Source organism: Syngnathoides biaculeatus, chromosome 11 (genome assembly GCF_019802595.1).
Source record: "Syngnathoides biaculeatus isolate LvHL_M chromosome 11, ASM1980259v1, whole genome shotgun sequence".
NCBI lineage: Eukaryota > Metazoa > Chordata > Actinopteri > Syngnathiformes > Syngnathidae > Syngnathoides > Syngnathoides biaculeatus.
Window position 1 is genome coordinate 28,258,907 of NC_084650.1, and position 23,774 is coordinate 28,282,680.

Consider the following 23,774-nt stretch of genomic DNA (forward strand, 5'->3'; position numbering starts at 1 on the left):
AATATATCATATACATTTCTAGCAATAGAAGTGGCATACACGTGATGTTTGGATTCCTGCAGTATCCCACAAGTGATGCAAAAGGAGTGTGTGTACAGTGCAGGTATAAGCGTGTGCGCGTTTATGTGTGTGGAGCTCATTAATCTGTGTGTAATCACTGTTTGCCGACTTGCACTGGGTTTCACAGCACTCAGATCTGCCTTTTCAAGCAGATACTTCAAACACCAAGTCTTAAGGGATCAGATGGGATACAATCCTGAATGCACAGCTGTGTTTAGGTTGATGTTAAAGGGTTTAGTCTCAACACCACACATGCTCACACACGCACGCACGCACGCACGCAGGCACACTTGTGATGTAAAAAATGTAATCAGTCATTTAAGGATGCACACTTGTAGTAACACAGAATAATTCACCAGAATGAATACAAAACAAGCCTCTAGAGGCTGCAACCTGCTACTTTTGGTTCAGTAATAAGTTGTTTGACAAGGCGTTCACCTTTGGCAACAGATTTTGAAGTACGAAATGTACTAATTCCTTATGTTGCATGAAAGCGAAGATAACTACTGTCAGTCAACAATTTCACAATGACTGAGCACACCTGTGGGGTAAGTTTAGAAATATTTTCAACCTTTTATTATTTATTTACAATAACTTTCTAAAGGGAGGCAGGGTGGTCGACTGGTTAGAGCATCAGCCTCACAGTTCTGTGGACTGGGGTTCAATCCTGGCCCCACCTGTGTGGAGTTTGCGTGTTCTCCCAATGAGTGTGTTTTCTCCAGGCACTTCAGTTTCCTCCCACATCCCAAAACGTGCATTAATTGGACACTCTAAATTGCCCCTGGGTGTGAGTGGGACTGTTTTCTGTCTCCATGTGCCCTGCGTTTGGCTGGCAACCAGTTCAGGGTGTACCCTGCCTCCTGCTCGATGACAGCTGGATTGGCTCCAGCACTCCCCCAACCCTCGTGAGGACAAGTGGCTCAGAAAATGGAAGGATGGATAATAAATGTAAATGAAATCTAATATTATTATGAAAATACATAGTGGTCATTTTTTTAAAATCTGAACAACCTCTCAAATTACCGGTTTACCTCAAATGAATGTCTGCTACTCAATTTTTTTAAATAAATGCAGATGGCAGGAATTTCTGTAAATGCAGCATGCTGTATTTTGAAACTGTACCGTGTAACAGAGGAGGGAACTATAGGTTTTAAATGTTTCAAATCACAACCTGTGCAATGGCCATACATATTATTTTAACATATTTCAAATCTAAAATACGGTATTTTCGGTTACATTTTCTGCAAAATTTTTTTTTTGCGAGTGGCTATGAATTTGAAGTACAACAAAAGGAAGGAGAAGGAGGAGATGTGACTTTCAGTGGGTGTAGAATAATCTACCTGAATTGGCGATAGGAAAAGACGGCAAATTTTTGGTGCCTTGAGAGGGGGAGTTTGCACGGAACACAAAATCTATCTTATTAATTTCATTCATTTAAAAATATTTCACAAAAAGTGGCTGCATGTGAAGCTCTTTCATTGAATTTTAAATGTGTGGAGCAGCTATAAGGGATTAAAAGGCTGAACTGCTACAAGAGGGGAACAGCAGAACTTCAGCGGTAACTCGAGATGAAAATGACATTTGGAGGGACAGAGAGACAGAGATGATATGAGATTTTTGAGGCTGTTTAACCCCAATATTTTTGTGGTTTTAGTGAACAGTCAATATGTTCAGTGTTTTTTTTTAATTTTTATTTTAACTAATCATGAGGTACTGTTTTGCGGCGAGACTTCATGCTAGCTTTTCTGTAGCTTGCAACCGATCAGCAAAACTGGGCGTCGATGATGCGGCTTCCTCGATGATTATGTTACTTAACCTTCCCCGTCCCCGTACATCTGCAAGGTTAGCCCAACTACTTCAACGTAATTGAAGTGGGATAGGAGAAATAAGACTGACTGACAAGCATGGTGGCCTCAGTCACATGAGGGTCAACCTTGTCCTGCTGTACATCAATTTTGCAGCTTGGATTCACTCGTTCTCATCTTCCCACAATAAAAATGAATGGCTCATGTCCACACAAGCTCAGCCTTCAGCAAAAATGGGACTGCTACTTCGATTGGACGGCTGTTTGAACACAGAGGCACACATACGTAGAGGCATGGTAACAGCCCCACTGTGATGGGTTTAGTGGTGCTGTAGCAGTACAATAAAGCAGCCTAGGGTTGAGGTCACTAGCGTTATTAGACTGCAGCAGGTTGGCTGGCTGCAAAGCATACAGTAACATGGAAGTTATAGAATTCCATCATATTAACTGTGGTGACATTTGCCGTTAGAAAATAGTTTAAGGTTCTAATATTGCTGTTGTTGTGTAGTCTTATCAAAAATGTCACACTGGAGATTCAGGGTCTTTATGTACTCATTTAATGTTGCAGATATTTTGTTACTTTTTTCTTTTCATGTCTTAATCATTCCAGATTTTTGATGGTGAAATTATAGAAATTGCAAAAGGAGGTATGTATTATATAAAGTATATTTAAATAAACTCATGATGCTTAGGATTTTCTGCCCTCCATGAAGCACCCACAATTCGATTCAATTATCTATTCCTTGTCTTAATGAACAGACATAGTTTACTTTTTTTTTTAGAAACTTTATAGTTTTAGTAGCACTGCATCTGATTGACACAAAATCTGGCACACATGTCTCTCAAGACAGGTTGCACTAAAAGTCACTGGGCCAAATTGTTGGTCCATCCATCCATCCATCCATCCATCCATCATCCATCCATCCATCCATCCATCCATCCATCCATCCATCCATCATCTACCGATTTTCCAGGTTGGGTCACGGGGGAAGTAGTTTCAGCAGGGATACCCAAATTTCCCTTTCCCCAGCCACTTCTTCCAGCTCTACCGGAGGGATCCCAAGGCATTCCCAAGCCAGCCGAGAGATATAGTCTCTCCAGTGTGTCCTGGGTCGTACTTGGGGTCTCTTTTCGGTGGGCCAAGCAGCACCTCATGCACCAACTCGGGCTCCTTCCCTGGCAAAGAGGTGACATTCTATGTCCCTAGAGCTAGTTTCTGTAGCCGGAGATGAGATGCCCAAGGTTCCTGCCTTTGGTCACCGCCCAACTCACTTTGCACCCGACCCCTATGGTTTCTCTCACTGGTGGTGAGCCCATGGTAAGGGGGATCCATGTTACCCTTTCAGGCTGTGCCCGGCCGAGCCCCATGGGTGGAGGCCCGGTCACCAGGCTCTCACCTTCGTGCCCCACCTTCAGACCTGGCTCCAGAGGGGGTCCCCGGTCACCCGCGTCAGGGCAAGGGAAACCAAGATCCAATTTTTGTACTCATCACAGGGGTTTTGGAGTCGTACTTTGTCTGGTCCCTCACCTAGGACGTGTTTGCCACGGGGTGACCCTACCAGGGTCATGAAGCCCCGGACAACTTAGCTCCTAGGATCATTGGGACACACAAACCCCTCCATCACAATAAGGTGATGGCTCGAGGAGGGGCAAATTGTTGGTCATGCATTATATTACACGACAAGAAAATTATTCCGTAGAAATGTAAATGGAGCGATGGAACCAAAGTTAGATATGTAATGACATATAGAGTGGAGTCCCCTAATTCGTGAACGCAAACGGAAACAGTACGGACGTGGAACAATCCGACTTGTATGTGGCTTTCTACTGGGTTAAAAAATGATATGTGATTGGAACTCAGAAGGAACCTGCAGAATATCTGCATTAGATATAGTTGCAGGAGGGCGAGGACTGCACAGTCACTGGGGAGAACTGTCTGAATTTTGATGCACATGGTCGACAGTTTTATCAGAGTAGTACTGCCTCCATTCATGTGCCTGTAACAGCTCAGGAACATGTGATATTTCCTTAACTTCGTACAATTGTGTAAAGAGTCACAGAATCACAATCATTTAATGTGATGAGTGTCAACGTTAGCTCAACACAGCCTGGGTGGATAAGGTATGACACTTCACACCCGTGTTCTGTCTTCCCACCATTGTCTTTTACAAAGGCACCAGTTTGCTTCGTCTCCCCGATGAACGCTTTGATAGAATCTTTAAAATCTGTACAATCATAAACTCAAATTTCATCTTTCAATTTTGTGTTGTGCCCACAGGAAAGGTCCAAAATCTACTGCTGAGTTGTTTCGCCATGGGAGAGCAAACTCTAACTCAGTTTTACAAAGAAATTTAAGGTCAGTTTAGTATTATCAGATACACTGTACTGTACATTGCAATTTTTGTCCTTCTGGGGCAGATTACATTTGCGTGTGCAGAATGTAGTGCAGATTCTTCTGGGATATCATTACTAAAATTACCCCAGAAATACCAGCTATTTTCAGGGAACAAAACATGGCCCACACTGTTATCTTCTGACTCCACACTTCAAGGGGATCAGAGGAGGAACAGGGGAAATAAAGGGGCCGCATACACTTCTGTGTTTCAGGCAGAAGAGGAATTCTGAGATTTGTAAAATTATAATAATGACTGCTGTCAGCAAGACCTGACAGTGTCGTGTTGATGCAGAGAGAACACTTCAGACTCTTCTTGGGTTTTGGAAGAAGAGGCACAAGCGTACATAAAAAAAAAAAAAAACTCTTTTCCCTTTTGTCTACTTTATTTATTTTCTATACCCTAGTATGGAGTGTCTTCAGTTAAATGATAGTGTCCACGTGCTTGTATTTACATGACAGTTCAATCCCATAACCAAGGTATATGGTCATATTCATAGCTCGAGACATATTACAATGTCCAGCAACGACCAACCTCCAATCGACTTCAAGCTATGCTGGCATTGCTATTTATGGACTTCAGAGGCTGAGTGTATTTCATTGAGAAAAATAATTTTACATTGATGCTTTCCTATTCACAGTAAATCAACTGTATTTGCCACATACATTTTGAGCATATGCAACAGTTACCTACAGTACATCATTACTAAAAGTTGATTATTAAATTTGCAAGACATTTGGCCATCTAGTAGAGATGAACAGATAACTGTTTTTTAATAGGTGTGAGATCAAACAGAGAAAACAAATAATTCAAATAGTTCTTATCGTGTGTTGAGTACTTAAAATGGCCAACACATCATCACACACGACGCAGGCCTCAATTATATTGCCACTGACAATCATTAGTTTTCTCGCCCCAAAACAAACAAATATAAACATTATTAGTAGCAGAAGAAATAGAAGAAGCTAGAACAACTGTTGTCTTATCTAATTGCACCATTTCATTTTCAAATAACTTTGTGTCATTTTTATTCTGGGCATATATTTTGGTTGGGTGTTATGCAAACACTCAACATAACCGGTTACTCGTGTCTTTAGCTCGGCTCAACTTTGTTGACCACAAATCAGGATTTACAAATTTAATTATTGATCAGGTTTATAATTTAGTATGTTTGGCCCGATGGCTTTCTGAGCTGATCGGCGAATAAAACCCCTCTTAATACAAGAGACACCACAGGATAATCTTTCTGAGACAAGTGACAGTGTCAATGCTAGAATTTGGTTGAATTATCATTGGTTTGTACCCCACTAAAGTCCTTTTGAATTGTTGTTCTTTTGTTCGTTGCAGCACGCTTGGTTTGTTTGACAATCAATTCAGTACTTAAATAAATAAAATAATCTCCCCTCTGCATGTCCTGAACTCTGGTTTCCTGACATTATTAATCAGTCAATTCCACCTAGTTGTTTAAAATATCACCAACTCATTGGGATTACCACTTACAGTTGCACAAATAACAGCCTCCAGGAATATGTACTCACAAAGTACTGGAGATAGAAAGCATTTTAGAACATGCATGACAAAGTATTGTAGCGGCCAATAAACTTTCAAAGTTCCTGCGTATTTAACTGGAGAGGGCAAGGACTTCCCAGGGAATAGTCATCATCGCCCCCGGGTCAATGTCTAAACTTTCCCATACATCAAAATATATCGTAATTGACTCCATTTGAAATTCCTCCAGAGATCTGGCACTGGCTTGGAGCTGTAGGGGCTGCCAAAACCAATAATGTCTCACAGACACGACCTCCATTCTAAAGGTCTGAGGTGCAATTTTCAGTGATATTGTGGCTTTTCTATTTTGTTTTTTCCCTTTTAACTACTTACTAACTCCCACCCACGAAAATACTTCTGTGAATATTGTATTGATTGATGAAACATACAGATCAATACAAACTATTGTTTGGATAAAGATAAGTTAATGTAAAGTCCATTGGATCATCACTATGAACTAAACACAATTAATTTACATTAAAGACATGAATCATCATTGTGACTCCTTTTTTTAAATCACTTATTATTTTGTAGGCAGTACTTTTTCATTTCTAAGTGATTACATTTTCTGATTTACCCATGTATTTAAAATTATGTTATTTCATGAATGGTACTCAACATAGGCCATTTGGACCTTATGTTTTCACTCTGGGGAGACGGGCAAACACTTTTATTTTGAAGATTATCTGTACATAAAAAAATAAGGTAAATGTACATTAAAACAGGATATGGAGGAAAAACAAACAGGTTTGGCAATGCAATTAGCACAGTGACTAGTGACAAATGAAGGGAAATTATTATTTTCTACAAAATGTGGATGTTGTTCAGGTCATAAAACATTCACAGTGAGCTATTGTCAACGTTCTGGCATTATGTGGTTGCTGTATTCCCTTTTTATGTGTGATGACTTCTAATAGTTTAGCATTTCATTATTTACAACCAGATTTGGCAGTGTAAAGTTTGCTTCATCATGACAACCAAACTGTTTTTAAATGCTAAAAATGTGCCAAGAGGTTTGTCTTTGTCACCTTTTTTTTGGCACTGCTCCTCAAAGCTCTTACCGCCTTAACGTCTGCCATTTTTAACATCACATGATACCATAATACAAGTAATCAGAGGGAATAATGTGGGTGCCTCATCACGGTAACAATGTCAATTTCAGTTGTGCACATGTTTGATTCCTGCTCAAAGTGGAACACAATGATTTGTGCTTATCTTTTTGTCTATGTTCGGCTCTCCTACCGGTTGACTCCCACGCTATCTCTCATTCAAGTTCAGGTGGCTCAGTTGAACGAGGCCGAGTGGGGATTCTTTTTGAGAACTTGGATTGGACAAAGACAATGTGATGGCAACGGCGATCATGTTCATTAAAATAAAGTTGAAAAAGACGGGGAAGATGGCAAAAGACAATGGGCGGCAACCCAACGTTAATTAAAAATGATGTGGTGAAGACAAAAAACAAAATAAAAAAATATGTTGTAAGGCAACGAGCAAGCAGAAAAAAAATGAAAAGCATGGTGAAAAACTATGCAAATTAAGATAATGGAGGAAAAGGCTATGTAAAGAAAACGATGTGGGAGAAGATAGGGTTGAGGATGTGATGGCAAAAGAATATGTGGAAGAAGAGAACATGCAGAAAAAAAAACAAAGAGTCATGGTAAACTGGCAGGAGTTATATTGTGCTTCTGACGCAGGTACTCACGTCTTTCATCCAGTGATTAATGAAACAAACAATACTGTGCAAAGGCCTTAGGCTAGCAGTAGCCTTATATTTCGAAAAAATAAACATTTTTCTGAAAATTAATTTGGACATCATAACCCAGAAAACAGCAATACAGATATGCATATTTACTACATATCCAATTACCATAAAACCGAGTTAACGTTCCAGCACCCAGAATCATGATGGCATCTCTGGTCTATTCATTACACACGGAAACCAGAAAGTTGTCTACTGAATAACAGATAAACAAATAAATAATGACAATTATTTATTCGTACGAATCGGTCGGCCTTGCTTGACGTCTGTATTATACTTGGAACATACACTATGTGGCCATTATAGCACGGCTCAAACAAAAAAAATATTGGTGATAACATTTGCACAGTAATGTAGAATGGAATAAATAACTAAAGCATTTAGCTTCATTGATCATAGTCTTAGAGCTGTCTAAAGGAAAGCATAATTTTCACGACTATGTAGTTTATATGTAAAAAATGTATGCAAGTCAGTAAATAATAATCTTTCTCCACGTTACAGATATGAAGCAAGCCACATGCTGTACAACATTTATTGAGAGATATTTGTCATCGGACCACACGTTTTCCACATTATTAGATAATACCTTGTATACAACCTGACACAAAATGTCATCGCAACATGAGGCAGATTCGCTCAAACAACAACCAAAAAAAAAAAAAAAGGCTGTCACTAATTCACAGCTAGCATGTCTCTCAATGAAGACCACATTGCCAGTAATCCATCTATATGCTAAAATGTCTTATCCTTTTCTCAGGTATTATAAGGTTGCTGCGTACGTAAGGACAACATGGCTGCCTAGATGGATGTCTGCTATCTTCGAGAAGTGTCTGCCTATCATGTAGCATTTATTGACTTGGCTGGCGAATAAACAATGCAGTGGAATATCGCAAATATGATGATGATACAGTGGGTGGAGGTGATCCTGGCTGAGCTCACTGCGTAGATCTTGAGATGCAAATTATGCTGCTTTGGACTTGGTGGGAGTCGATGACCTACTGAATGCTTCTAAATTGATTCAGTTGTTAAAAATGTAGGCCTTAACACAACATTGAATGAAATTGCTGATGTCTTCCATAAAGAGAGTGTCAAGGTCATTTGGCAATGATTTATTTAATGCATTCAATAAATGCCTTATTTCTAAGATTTAGTCATTTTACTTATTTTTATAATATCATAATCAAAACATCCTGCTTAGTACTCACAATTTCTTTCACATGACTGTTTATTATATTTTTTTGTATGCTTTCCCCTTCAGTAGTACCTCTCTGATCCATTCATGGCTCAACAGCTCCCTCTATGAGAGACAATGAAGGAACACCTGAACCAGAAATTTGACAGACATCTCATACCCACTTAATAAATAGTTATGTTATTATTATTATTGTTAGCATTAAACTGTTGAGCTCAGTCAAAATAACCATATTTAAAAATGTATTTTTACCATAAATGGTGAAAAAGAAAACAAAAACATCCATCCATGTTCAGAGCCACTCATCCTCACGAGGTGGCGGGCGTGCCTGAGCATCTCCCAGCATTGTTTGGGTAGGGGGAGGGGTACACCCTTATCTGTTTGCCAGCCAATCGCAGGGCACACAGAGATAGACAACCGTTGCACTCACAATCACACCCAGGGGCAATTTAATCACTAGTCAATCATGATTTTGGGATGTGGAAGAAAACTGGAATGGCTGGAGGAAACCCACGCAGGACCGGCCAGAACAAATGTGTGTGTGTGTATCTCTCTCTCTCTCTCTCTCACACTCTCTCTCTCTCTCTCTCTCTCTCTCTCTCTCTCTCTCCTCTCTCTCTCTCTCTCTCCCTATATATATATATATATTATATATATATATGTCATACAAGCAGAGGTGAGTCTTCTTTTTCTTTCGGTTTGTCCCGTTAGGGGTCGCCACAGTGTGTCATCTTTTTCCATCTAAGCCTATCTTGTGCATCCTCCTCTCTAATACCCACTGACCTCAAAATTCCTCAGATTGTATTTAATGAACACAAATGCACTGCAATCTGCTTCAAAGCAACAACATTGGACAAACTCACTGAATTTGATCATATTTTACTGGAAGCGAAGAAATATAATTCAAAAAGATAGTAGTGTTGACATCTTTCGTTACAAATGCCAAAAAGTACAGTATAAACTAAAATGCTTGAAGATTCAACTTTCCTGAGAATAACAAATTAATATTTGGTTAAACCACGGTTTCTGATGACTGTTTCACATCTGTGGTACATGCAGTCAACCAACTTCTGGCACCGGTCAACAGGTATTGCGGCCAAGGACAATTGTACCATATTCCACAATTCCTCTGCGCTTCTCGGTGTTGCCTCATGAAGAGCATTTTTTTGATGTTACTCCACAAGTTTGAGTATTGGACTGGCCACTCCATGACATTAACTTTGTTGGTTTGGAACAAAGACTTTGCCTGTTTACTAGTGTGTTTGGGGTCATTGTCTTGTTAAAACACCCATTTGAATGGCATGTCCTCTTTAGCACAGGGCAACATTAACTCTTCAAGTATTTTGATATTTGCAAACTGAGCCATGACCCATGTATGTGATAAATAGGCCCAACACCACAGTAGGAGAAACATGCCCATTTCATGATACTTGGACCACCATGGTTCCTCGTCTTCACTGTGTACTGTGGGTTAAATTCAGAGTTTGGGGTTGTCTCACACATTATCTGCAGCTCCTGGACCCAAAAACAAAAATTTTACTCTCATCAGTCCACAAAATATTACACTATTTCTTCAATGTGTTTTTTGTTGAATTGTAATCAGTTTTGCAGGTGTTTTTTTTTTTTTTTTTTTTTTTTTTGTTTGTTTTTTGGGGGGATTTGGGATGGGATTTTGCGGGCCTTTCTTGCTGGTACCTTGGATTCTCATAGACGTAGTGTGATTGTCACAGTACTCAGAACCAATCTTAGATCTTCTTTGATCCTCCTTGGGCTGATCAGTGGCTGGTCTTCGCTGTCATTTTAAAGCATTTGATATGGTTTTAGTCTCATTGAATATCTGTCTTGTCTGTTCTGACAACCAACAGCGCAACAGGTCTAGGGGCATTGTAAATATTCTCCTCCGGTACAATGTCTCCCACAATGTCGAGCAGCTCTGTTTGACCGGCAATATGGCGCCGTAAAAATGGTGACGTCATGTGCATGAACTCTATAGAATATGTGAACACATTGGCCCTCGCAGAACATTTCACACATCATACAGCTGCCTCACTGCATTCCAGTACTCCAACAGTGAGAAATATCATCCCTCCATCATAGTCGGATGGATTAGCCCTACCCATCAGAGACCCTCTACATTTTCCAAATAGAGCTCTTGTGAACCCAGGAAATCATGTCCATTTCTGCCACTGCTATCACTGATTTTGATTGAAATTATGTATTCCCAGAGTATTTCAAAATACAGTTGCTTCTTAATTAGCTATAAATTCAGCAGCAGTCCTTATGAGAAGGCATCTTTTGGGTAGTGGGTCGGACCAGTTCCATCATCCCGCGCTAATGCAATTAATTACTATATCTTGCTTGCAATGTGGTGCGTGGGGCCACAAGGAAGGTAACATTCAGTGGGCTACCTGACTGGAAGAAGCAAAAACGGGATACAAGACATTTGGCAGCTGAAGAAGGGATGCATTATGAATCATGTAGTTGAAGCCAAGTCTTCAATCTAAATCTTGCAAAGGTATGTTATGCCATCATCTATCCCATGATGCGTTCAGTGTGGCAAAGTAACGGGGCTATCAGTGTCACAATGACAGATGACTTGCAGCTGAAGCGACCCCACATCAGCAAGTGTAAATATTCTAAATAATATTCAACCTTCAAATACAAACAATCTATGGCGAATTCTGCGTGGTAACCATTATTTACCTTTTGGGGCCGAGAGGATGACAGTGTAATAGCCACTAACATTCATGTTATACCAACAAATACATTGTAATTGTGTCTGATCGCAGAATTTCTTTATTGGTGTTGGAATTAAGATTGAAATACATTTTTAAATATCCTTTGCAGCTTTGCCTTTTGTTTAAACACATAATCTGATTTGCTACAACAGATGCAAAAACACCTTAAAACATGGGGTCAAAGTACAGTTTAGAAGTTGATAATGTCCTTCAAAATCTACAACATTATAAAGCCATAATAGATTCAATGATCAAGAAGAAGTGAGCGATAGCATTAAAATGATCAATGACTGTTTCCTAATTAATTGAGAGGAACGACTATTGCATTTTTCTGTCACATTACAAAGACTACAAATCTGTTTCTAAAAATAACTAACATATTTGTTGAGCTGTACATTCATAGGTGCTCTACTTCTGCCTGTTGTTATGCCTCGACCTACATATAAGTGCCTGGATTTGCACCTATTGTGCCCGCTATCATAAAACAAATAACATAGATTTGGAGAGATTCATATCCCTTCACAACAATAAAAGGTCAGATCAATTCCTACAGCAAGCACATTTGTCTTGATTTAGCAAACAAACTTCAGTGGACGCAAAACCTGTTCAGAGACATATGGATATAACATATATATTAATACTGGCTCAATCATGCGGTGACGAGACACATCGTGTCACTTTTAGAGAGCTGTCAATTTGATTTGTTTGTTTGCCATCCGCTATTAGGCTAGGAGATGAACTAAAAGTAAAATAATGGCAATTTTATTCAACAAAAAGACTTGACTAAGGTGCACACATAAAGTATGCTTAAAACATAGAAGAGAGGTTTCATTTAAATGACAATTGCTTCGCATTTGTATAACTTCAATGTGGGGGAATGCGGGTCTAGCCTGGAGGAAAACTGTCTGACATTAACTTCTGGGATGCAACTTAGAATTGAAACGTTTTTCATCCTGCGTGTTTTTCAGAATTATTTAGTGTTCTACCAAAAAGAAAAAAGAAAAAAAAAAACATTGGAAATATGTCTTTGTGAATCCATGATGCTTTTACTTACGATTGGCTTTCCCATTGGCTGAGTCATTTCTCCTCACGATACTTGTGCCAAGTGGGTGAACAGCATAACAAATTAATATTACAAATGGCGTAGTGTGTCTATATGTGCTTGTGTCTGTAAGTTTCAGCTCTGATCAAAACACCTACATTTAGCATTGTTTTGACAGTATTTCTCATTCGGAGATGGAAGATATGTCTGCTTCTTATTCCTGATTTGTTTGACAGCGTCCAAAAATTGAAAGTGCACGACTTATTCATAGACAAACAAAATAATTTAATATACAAACAAAGACTGTCAAATGTTTCTGTTGATCAACAAGCTATTTAAAATCATTTTTTTAAATTCCATCTATCTCTTTATTTTCCCCATACATGAATCATATCTTTTTCAGATCAACATTACTGTGGCTTTCATTCATTTGGTACCTTACATGTACCTAATTAAGCAAGGCAACAACAGAAAAAAGCCCTTCTGTTTCCACAAGTAATGAAACTACATCCTCTCTCAACACCAACATTTTAAAACACCCTGGATGTTAAAGCTCTTCTGCATGTTGAAACTGTTTTTATAAAAAATATATATACTTCTATGCTAAAACATTGTCAAATGTCCCTGTCAGAAAATACCAGCTTCAAAAGCCCCTCCTGTATTAGTTTAAAAAGTCTTACATGGAGGATAATGAAAAAGAATGTCGACAGAAAGAAGGCAACTGGAACAATTAGAATAAGAAAAGACAAACAGCATTGGGGGTGTTTGTACAGTAATCATCTAGCCCAAAGGAGCCTTATACTCTGCTTCCATCAAGGCACCATTTTAGTAGGGATGCTTTTAGCCTTCAGCCAAGGAGCCCATTGTAAGATTCAACAGCTCTAGGTTTGGCTGTCTCTGTCATCACTGCATAGCACTATTCTCCAAATGTAGGTTGCCAAAGAAAATTTAATTTGTAACTTCGAAGTACCAGCAATATGTTGCAAGAAGTGGTATTGTAATGTGAAATGATTTAAGTTCATATGGAGACATTTTAGTATTGTGCAATTCCAGACATTGGTAGTAAATCAAGAACAGACCTGAGATTCTCTGAACATACAGTAAAACATTTTCATGTGGGAACATGTTTATCAAAAGGACAAATTTGAATCAGACCAAGTAGGGGCTGGGTCAAGAGGGTACATTCTGGTTAATTAACATTGTGGGGGTAAATGAAAGCACCTTTCACACGACCTTTCTGCCAAATTAACCGATTGAAGGCATAATGGTAGAGTGAGCATTTATTTGACTTGATTACATTTTTTTCAGACAGAACTCACTGAACTAGGACATTCATCTGTCTGTAGTGTGTTACAGTGTTGTTACACATTCAAATACTGTAACACACCCCAGCGTGGTTACCGTCTTGGGTGTTTGTTGCTTCCACTATCCCCGCATGCCTCTGATATTAAAACAGAAGTCAGCAAAATTGTGTTTGACTTCAGACAACCCAATTCCATATCAGTACCTGTCAAAAAGGATGGCGAAGCACAGGCAAGGCTGCGAAAAGCCGACTTGGATGAGCAGTGTGAAAGGGGCTTAGGATGACTACTATACAGTATGTGTTTTTCCTGTTCCGACTGATTCAATTTGTGGTTTCTGAGTTTAAAAAAAAAAAAAAAAGAAAATCCCAAAAAGATATAAAGCTATGATGGCAGTTCACGTTAATCTAAACATGTAATGGGGGTGACGCAGTGTAAGTTTAGGTGTTGCAAATAAACTCAAGGTCATTGAACAGAACTCATTAAAAGTGAAGGCGAAAGGCCCTGCAAGTGTACAGCGAGGGTTGGACACAATAATGGGCTTGATATGAAACATAATCCCCAATGCCTGCAATTGTATTGGCAACCCCGCCTGAGAATGCTCTCTCCCACTAATATGACTTAACACAGCAACGTTGCAGCAGTACACACACAGAAAAGGCCACCTGATGATAAACACAGCGGACAGCATCGGGGCCTTTATCTCATGGATGCCTGCAACAATCAATTCTATCCCTCCTTACCGCTGATTCAGTTGCTGGGATAAAAACAGATTTTTGGTGAAGGAATCGGTCTCAGCTGGTATGCGATGCTGAGGCGAAGCTGTGAAAAAATAGCTTTGCCAAAACACCATAGTCTTGCTGTTAACTGAAAAAGAATGTGTGGGCTTTGGTGAGCTATATTCTTTTCTTATTATTTTCTCCAGTTGGATCATAATGTTACATTTTTCATTGCAGAGATGCTTTATTAGCACACATGACAATATTTGCAATTTCAAGTTTATCATCAATATCAAAAAGGTTGCAAGACGTTTTGTATGTTATACATTCCTTAAATGCGTGCAAAAGAGCCTTCAAGTTACCCATTTTAAAAATACAAACTCACTTTTGACCACGAAGGCCTATGCAACTAAACAAATCACCAGAAATACAAGAAATGGAAATGCTATCTTCTTCTTTCGGCTTACAGATGAGTGAGGTCTAAGGAGACCCTAAAAAATGTGGGACTTGTGGTAAAAGTTGCAATGTAGCAAGTGAGTGAGTGCCTATAAATAAGAGCTCATGGACGGAGTGGCATGCATCACCACCATAGGGAACGGGACCGAGATTGCAACTCCCACGAGGCTGGTAAAAAGCTAGATGAGGCACTGACTCTGGGCAATAATTTCAAATTATATATTGATGGCTGCCCATGATAAAAAAAGACTCAATTTAGGATCAAAAATCAATTCCCACTTGCATTGATACGCAGGGGTTGGTGAAAGTCACTCAGTTTATGACAGCATTTAAGCCACAGACACGTTTTCTCTCAAAGTGTGGTTCAATAAAAGCAATGAGAAAGCGGAGGAATAACATTAAGAACAGAGGCACTTTGCAGCCAATGCATGGGGAAATAACGTCTGCCATGACACTTGTGGGCCACTGCGTGGTGACAACTTCAGAAAACTACAAGGAATATCTTTCAATACGAGACTGGTTGAAATGACATGACACATTTCATCAACATTTTCAACTGTAAGAGACAAGTCTTCTGTGTATGGAGAAGTGGCAAACAAACATAGCTCCAACACACACTGCATTTACCAATCAAGAAGGGACCACCTATCAGAAGTGTAATTTTTTTGCTGGGCGCTAACGCTGGTGCAGCTCTTCTTAATGAAGTCTTTCACCGATTGCTCTGTGTATGGACTGAAAAAGAATGCGGTTTTTGCAAAGCCTCATTGGCTAACCACACGACCCCTACCCCTGCCCCATTAGAGTATTGTATTAAACTCCAAAATGTACATACTTTGCAACATACTTTATTTGAGTAATTTGAGTAGGTCTAACAGTTTCCTTCTTTTTCTCCTTTGGAGTATCTCCTTTCTTTGAATTATAATTAACACAGAGAAAGCCATATCACTCATCCTTGTATCATGAAATAAATTACAGTTCTGCTTCTGGCAGGTTTGAAAATAAATGACCAGTGACCCAAAGAGTGCATCGGAGAAAATCACCTTTGTTCAATTAGAAAATGAGTAACTAACAATTAAACAACCTTTTCAAATACAGACTGACCTCACAAAAGCAGAAAAAAGGAAAATATTAAACATAGAAGGAATTCAGTCAAAATTACAAATCTTGAGAGCCGTTGCCATACTGCTTCCATGGAGCCTTATCTGGAGGAGGCAGCAATCTTCCCTGAGAAAACTCAATTTCCTGCACATTTGTACAACGATCCTTACAATTATGTTAGTTCTTAGCAGAAGGTCCTGACAGACAAGCTGTAACAAATCTCTGTATTTGTCAGGACCCATTGGAATGGAAGTAGGACCCAACTGCAGGAGTACACGGGAGACGCAGAGGTAATTCGGGAAAAACGTTTATTATTCCAAGGTCGGGGATCGGGCAGGCAGTCAGGTGCAGCAGCGGTAGTCGGTATGTCGGGAGTAGAGAGCAGGTGAGCGGGCAGGCAGGAGTCAGTACACGGGAGATCGATCAAAGCAGGCAGGAGTATCAAAGGAGTCAGGCTTACGGGGTCGGTCGGACAACAGGTGGAGGTCGAAACCCACTGGAAAACGATCAGAGATACGGGAGTGCAGGAACGGGGCATGAGTTGCAACGATTCAGTCTGGACCACCATGAGGAGCAGGTGTGTGCCTCCCAATCAGCGCGACCGCGCGGGCACCCGCGCAGCCAGGGCTGCACAGGCAGGATCATGACAGTATTATAAATAGTCTTCTTTTCCTTTCGGCTTGTCCCGTTAGGGGTCGCCACAGCGTGTCATCTTTTGCCATCTTAGCAAAATGTCATGCCAATGAGTACTATGTAAGACTTTAACATTCAGCTGACAATAACATTGAAAGAAAAAAATCGAAACAACTCTCTGCTATACCAGACAAATGTGACCTCTCTCAACAAATTAAGAGTCCAACCCACACTCAAGGTCACATCTTAGATGTGGTCATTTCTAAGAGTGTTCAAATTCTATTAGTTGACATTAAGAATCTGGCTGCTTCTGCCCAATTTTGTGTATTCTTTGAATTACAGATTCTTCCAAAAGTTCAGAATACCTCTATGTCTATTAAGAAAAGGTACATAAATGAGAGTACTGCCACTAAGTTTATGGAGACCATAGCTGTTCTACAAACTGTGAATGCTGAGACAGTTGATGAATTTTTGGATAATTGGATAACTATGACCTTTACAGACAAAGTCTTTATAAATTTAGTCAAGAGCTACTCAGGGCTAGACAGCAACACTTTTCTGAAATAATCAGAAATAACTTTATAAATACTCACACACTGTAAAATATAGTTGACAAGCTCACAACTCTGCTGAATCAGATAGCTCCAGAACTCTACTGATCAGAACAGCTGATACATGCAACAAATTTGCTTATTTTAGTAAAAAAAAAAATCCATCAGGTAGATAACACACATCAGCAAAATGACAAAATAATACTATATGTAAAGCCAAACGGGAAAAGCTCTATTACCATGTCAGAATTTGATACATCCATCAGCGCCCCTTATGTTGGTTCGGGTCGCTGGAGCATGCTGGGAGCAGCATGCTTTGTGGCACTAAGCATGTAAATCAGAATCAGAATCAGCTTTAATGGCCAAGTATGTCACCACACGTTGATGTGTGTTATCTGAACTGCGAACGGGCAAGGGCATTCTGTATTAGTCACACATTAGCCACATCCTCCAACTGGACATGAAGCAATGGGCTCCCACAAAATGACTTTTAAAGTGCACATTTTGTGTCAGTTATTTTTTCAGTCATTGCTCTATTTGTCTTACTATTTAGTAGTTATGCTAATCTGTTTGCCATGGTGTGATCATTTTAGTTTCGAAATGACACCGTGAGTGTGAACAAAATGGTGAATAATGACTTGCCTTGAGTGTCAGTGTATGAGGGAATGCAAGCTTCTTCTACTAACACGTGTAAAACTCCAATTATTCCTCATTGCCTTGTGAGCAACATCATATGGTAGCTTACATACATGCTGAAACACATGCTAGCATGCATGCTAACAATATACATAATGTCCATGTGTTCAGTTGTACTTCATTGAAGGAGTCACACAACCACATCTACAGATTTTGGAAGTTGGTGATCAAATAAGCCCCCCCATCTATTCAGGAAAACATCTAAGACTTTTGGTGCACTTTACAGTTGTAAAAATATGGTACATTATGAAGGGCAGAAAAAAAAATAAAACTTTGAAAGAGAGGGGCGTGAACTGTCAACTGCGAATGGGCAAGGGCAAAGTGTAGATCATTAGTCGCATTCTTCAACTTGACATTAAGAAATGGTCTCCCTCAAAAATTGTTGTTCAGCACCCATGACAGCATTGGGAATAACCAGCAAAGACACTAGAATTAACTTTACTATGCATCCATCCTTTATCTGAGCCGCTTATCCTTGCAAAGATAACAAAATGATTAGATGCAGTATGGCAACAGAACAATGGTCAGGGTTCTGGTACGTTTTGGCATAATTACAAGTACTCCAAGTCATACTGACATGACAGTGTGAAAACTCACACACAGCTTGATTTTGGCCTGCATCCTATTTTGCCACCTGATCAAATGAACAACGACTGAAAAAAAACAAAACAATAACGTATCATTCATAACCATTGCCATTGGATAATTCAATTTACTCTAAACACTAAAACACTAAATTAGGTGTAGGGCTAAGAAATTGATTATTGTCAGCCATGTTCTTTCCAAACTGTGCTATTGTGCACTGCTGATGTTGTCTCTGCACACAGATATTTTGCAATGCCCACAAAAAAAAAATAAAAAAAATCTAACCCTAATTGACACTATAACAATGTTAAGCTTGTGCCATTTTAAAATATGATTCAATGAGTTAGTGGTGACTGGCTGTTTCACAAAATTTACATACGTACCTAAGGAGCCCGTCAACCACCATTTACAATGACAGCGTTATATACCGCCCACCAACAGTGTTTACTTACCAAAGCGGTATAGGCAACATAGAGCAGCACGCTGCTTGTTTAACCTTGATAATAATGGTGAAAGTAAAAAAAAAAAAAAAAAAAAAAAAAGAAATGCTGTTATTTTAAGATCCAATGACTCTCTGAGTATGTGCAAAGAGAAGAAAAAGTGATGAAACTGGACGAGATTTTCTCTTTGTGAGCAAGAAAGGTCTGGTCTAAAAAATGGCTTGCGAAGCCAAAGTTGAAACCAACTTTTTGGAAAGAAATGTGCAAAAAGACAACATACACATGTATTATGAGCTTGCAATTGTTGTTAATAAAAGTATTCTGATGGGAATGTAACGCTGTCGTTTGATTGTTTTAATGAGCCATGTAACGTCAATGGATGACACTCATCTGACGTTGCTCACAGTGGTCAAAGGGGCTGCGTAGGGGCTTAGTGTATATTTCATTTTTATAAAAAGGGTGACATGGATTGTCAGGATACTGTGTGCAAAATGTGCAAATGCATGATTCAGTTTATTGTATTATTTTATATGACAGTAGTCTGAGAAAAGTTGTTGGCTATATATAGCGAATAGTTTGTGGAAGAGACTTTTTTTGGAGTTCATAGGCATGAGGTCTCTCAACAGCCTGGTTGATGAATCTCTCTCCTGGTACATTTGATCAGATTCGGCTATCTCTTCCCATATGCCAGGGGACTGAGGGTGCTATTTGAAGAATGGGAGGAGGAATCACTCTGCAGCATGTTGCTTTTCAGGCTAGGCAGGTGTTGTAAATGTCCAGGAGGGAGGGACGTGAGACACCACTTATCTTTCGCAAGCATGTTCCCAATGTAGGCCAGGGATATACTGCGGTTGGCAAGAACAGATTTGATTAAACAGGGAGGAGTGCTTTGTACAAGTCATGGCTTAATAGTGTCAGGGTTAAGCCTTTGCGTCGGACCTGCATGCTCGGCTTGCTCATCATTGATGAGGTACTGATGATTCTGACTTGCGGTTGTAAGAAGATCCACTGTTAATGGGTTGGAGGACAATGCCTCATCTACCTTGAGAATACTACAGTTCCCATCCCATTGTGACAGTTATTTGTACGTATAAGTATACATTTTTAGTAGCCCACCACATATACTGAACAAATGAGAGGTTGTGGATGAAACAAAAAAGAGAAAGGCATGTGTTTTTGGTCTCACCATGTATTACTGATCTACTATGAAGCAACAAAGAAAAAAGAAAATGGTAGTGAGAAAATTCTGGAAGTCATCACTCATCCAGAGCTGGTGGAATCTGGACAAGTCGATTTCCTAATATTCCTCAAGACAGACTGTCCTTTTCCACTGCTGACCTGCCCAATCCTTCTCTATTACAAGTTCCAGGGTCCAGGGACGAGTGTCCTTTAGATGGCCATAGAGGAAATTGTTTCCGTTTCCAGCCATGGCTGTGAGGCTGCAACGACTAATGGTCCAGTGGATTTGATGCTCAGGTGACAGACACACAAGGAATAGAATATCTAAATTGATAAAGACTTACTTTCCACTGGTAAAGCCATCGTTTTTCGGATATATTACAATTTAGGTATATTACATTACATTAAAATAATGCAAAGGAAAATACAGATTTTACAATAAAACGTAACACATTTTGAGTTGTCATGACTTGTTTAGCAAGGCTGTCCACGAAGGGTACTTGTTTATCACAAGTGACTGTCTTTATCCCAACCAGCAACAAACTTGTCTAAACAATAGATTACACCATAAGTGTGCAATGCAATTAATTGAAATTATATAATCATGATGGTGTAATTATTTTATCTGGGTCCAAGATCCAAACATTAAACTGTTCGATTTTGTTACACACATCAGTGTCATTTCTTTTGATTGATGTCCTTCAAACATGCACATCATTTTATTTATATTATTATGTTCTGAAACAATACAGAACTACATTCTTTACAATGTTACTTCCTCAAATGTATATAATCTCCAAATGTGAATCCATCAAAAAGTATGTCATGGTGTCACATCCTAATCTTAAGATTCTTTTCATTTTTTTTTTTCAAATGGAAAAAAAATCAAGAATACTGTTGGCTCACTCGCAGTGGTATTTCATCCCAAATTAAGCTTTTTGCAAGCTGCCGTCTGTTCGATAGCCTTTCTGCTACAGCACAAGAGGAAACATTCTCAATCCAAGGATCCCTCGCAAGTCCATTGAAACAGAAAGACAAACGATCTCTTCTGGTTTCCTGCTCATCCAGAAAGGCATTTTGTCTAAGTAATACAGAGCCGAGTACATCGATGAGTTTAAATGGAAAACGGGCACTGCTTTATTATGCTGCAGTGCCTTGAAATGAATGAGGATAATGGATATATTCACAGCAGTATTAATATCCTCAAAGACAACCCCCCACCCACCCCACTCCCAGTCTACATTTTCTCTCTCTCCAAGGCACCAAAGTACTTTGCCCTTGGCTACGTCTTATACTAAATAGATTTATGAGAACATTTGTGTCATATTTTCTCTTTTTCTTTTCCCGAATTGTCAAGATAGAGTGTCACTGCGGTACTAGGCACGCAGACTTTGGGTTTGCATTGCCGGGCTCCAAATATTCATCTCTGGAGTGAGGTTAACCAGGCAAATTGACCAATGACACTTTGTGAGATTGGCTTGCTGATATCAAGATGGGGTCACAGTATGAAAATATTGACTCATATGGTTAATGTCACATGATTATGGTCTCAGTAGTCAGCTACGAGGACAGAGGGAGTCAATAAAATTGTAAGGACCCAATATTTCTTCATCATCATTCACAATGTTCCGAACAGATAAGAATGTCCATTTATACAGTTAAAGAAAAAAAAAATGCCATCACGGATCAATCATCGTTTTAATAACTGTTTGCCTGATGCGTGTTCGTGTATCATGTCTTCCCAAATAATGTCTCCCCCTCCAATTGCCCTCCAATTAGTCACTGGCTGCTCAGACAAATACTGTATCTCCCTCAAACATACTTACAATTTTTTCAAAGCAAGGAAAAAAAGTTCCGTTACACTTGTATTACAAATTTTATACATTAAGTTGCATTTCCCCTTGTGGGATTTTAAGGAATATAATACAAATATATAATATATAAATGCATAAATCCAAAATAGTGACCATTTACCCCTCCACTTGATCTGAACTCTGTTGCTACCCAATCCAGTGGCACTGAAGTACATTACCAGTCTCAACTATATTATGCATGAAAATTCTGCTGTTGTACTTATGATGTTACATTAGCCGGAGATGATGTCTCTATGGCCAATTTGCCCGATAAAGACCCAGCATGATCGCTTCACAATGTCCATCCATGTACAGCCCAGTCTGCCCGAGTTCTCCCAATTTCTCCCCGATCTTCAGAACAGTCATTTCTATTTTGTAAAACAAGTATAACATTGTTTAACATCATTCTAAAAATGTCTCCTCAAATCTGCAATATTTGCAAAAATGTGCTACATATATAAATTATTAATGATTTTACTGTATATGAATCCATGTGTGAGACCAAGGTCGGAGAGGTGTTAATTAAACTTTGTGCAAAAGTGGGGCTAAGAAAAAGTCTGAAGTACTCAATCAAGGCAGGGAAAATGATGACTTTCCCGACAAAAAATGTCCTTTCAATAATGAGTAAAATTGTGTATTACTTGTCAAGCTCTGGAGCATTGTCACGACTTTGATTACATTTAAATGCGAATTACACAATAAAAGAGTAGAAATCAAAAGCTTAGGTGGAACCCCTATATCCTGCTCTGAGGAAAGATTGTCATGCGAAATTCTATTCTTTCAATTTCCATTGGTTCAAATGTTATGATGTTTGAATTTCTTAATGAGAATATACATGCAATATATGCATAAAACAAATGCACTAATGCAAACAGCTCCAGCTATGATCAAACAAAGATGGAACAAACTAGAACAAAAGTCAGTGAGCATAGACTTAAAGCAATGCCAAGACAACCTCATAGCTCCAGTACAACTAATAATAATAATAACTCATTAATATTACAGTAGTATTGCAGTAACTCATTTCATAGACCAATTTTTGAACACATTTCAACTCCATTTCAACAGAAACACCTGCTACTGACGGAGTAATAAGCCTCTCAGTAGAGTTAATTACACACCTACTTTCAGAGCCTATGCCAGTTGCCCTCGTCCTGAAATTGTGACATAATGCTAACATTGTCTCATATGTTTCCAAAGATGTGTTTGTAAAAATAAAGAGCTCCCCCTAACAAACAATTTTGACTTACCTTTGCTGGCACTCTCCACATGCTCCAGTTCCTCTGGAAATCTCAAAATCTCTGGGTATGCCTCATCACATTTCTCAGCCAGAAAATGAAGCAGTGTGGTGTGCTGACTGATCGATTTGGTGTCTCGCAGCTACAGGGGGAAAAAAGAAAGAAACAGAAAAGAAAAAATATATTACACATGTTTACATGCATTAAAACATGTAGTGCACATGGCAGTTTAAGTTGCTTAGTTACTGGAAGGCTCAGCTCATATTGATTATATTAATGTACAGAATCATCTGTGTTTTACTTTCATCCTTAAAAGCTAAGGTGAAATGTAAAAACAAACAGAAAAGATAGTTTGGGGTCAGAGGATAGTAACAACAAAAAGTCTCCATCCTGAAACCTTACGAAAACAAAGGAATGCAATAACGTGAAAAAAACCCACAAACGCACCCTTACAGGATGTAAAATTTAACTTTCTCTGTTGTTTGACTG

At 39.1% G+C, this 23,774-nt stretch overlaps 1 protein-coding gene across 9 annotated transcripts in view; it reads right to left on the reverse strand.

The window, feature by feature from the left end:
- Window positions 1–23,774, reverse strand: part of diaph2 (diaphanous-related formin 2) — a 468,029-nt gene that overhangs the window by 139,856 nt on the left and 304,399 nt on the right. For all 9 annotated transcript variants that reach the window (XM_061834220.1, XM_061834223.1, XM_061834222.1 and 6 more), the window contains one exon: window positions 23,298–23,427. In XM_061834220.1, the coding sequence (XP_061690204.1) occupies window positions 23,298–23,427 (130 nt within the window). The remainder of the gene's footprint in view (window positions 1–23,297; window positions 23,428–23,774) is intronic.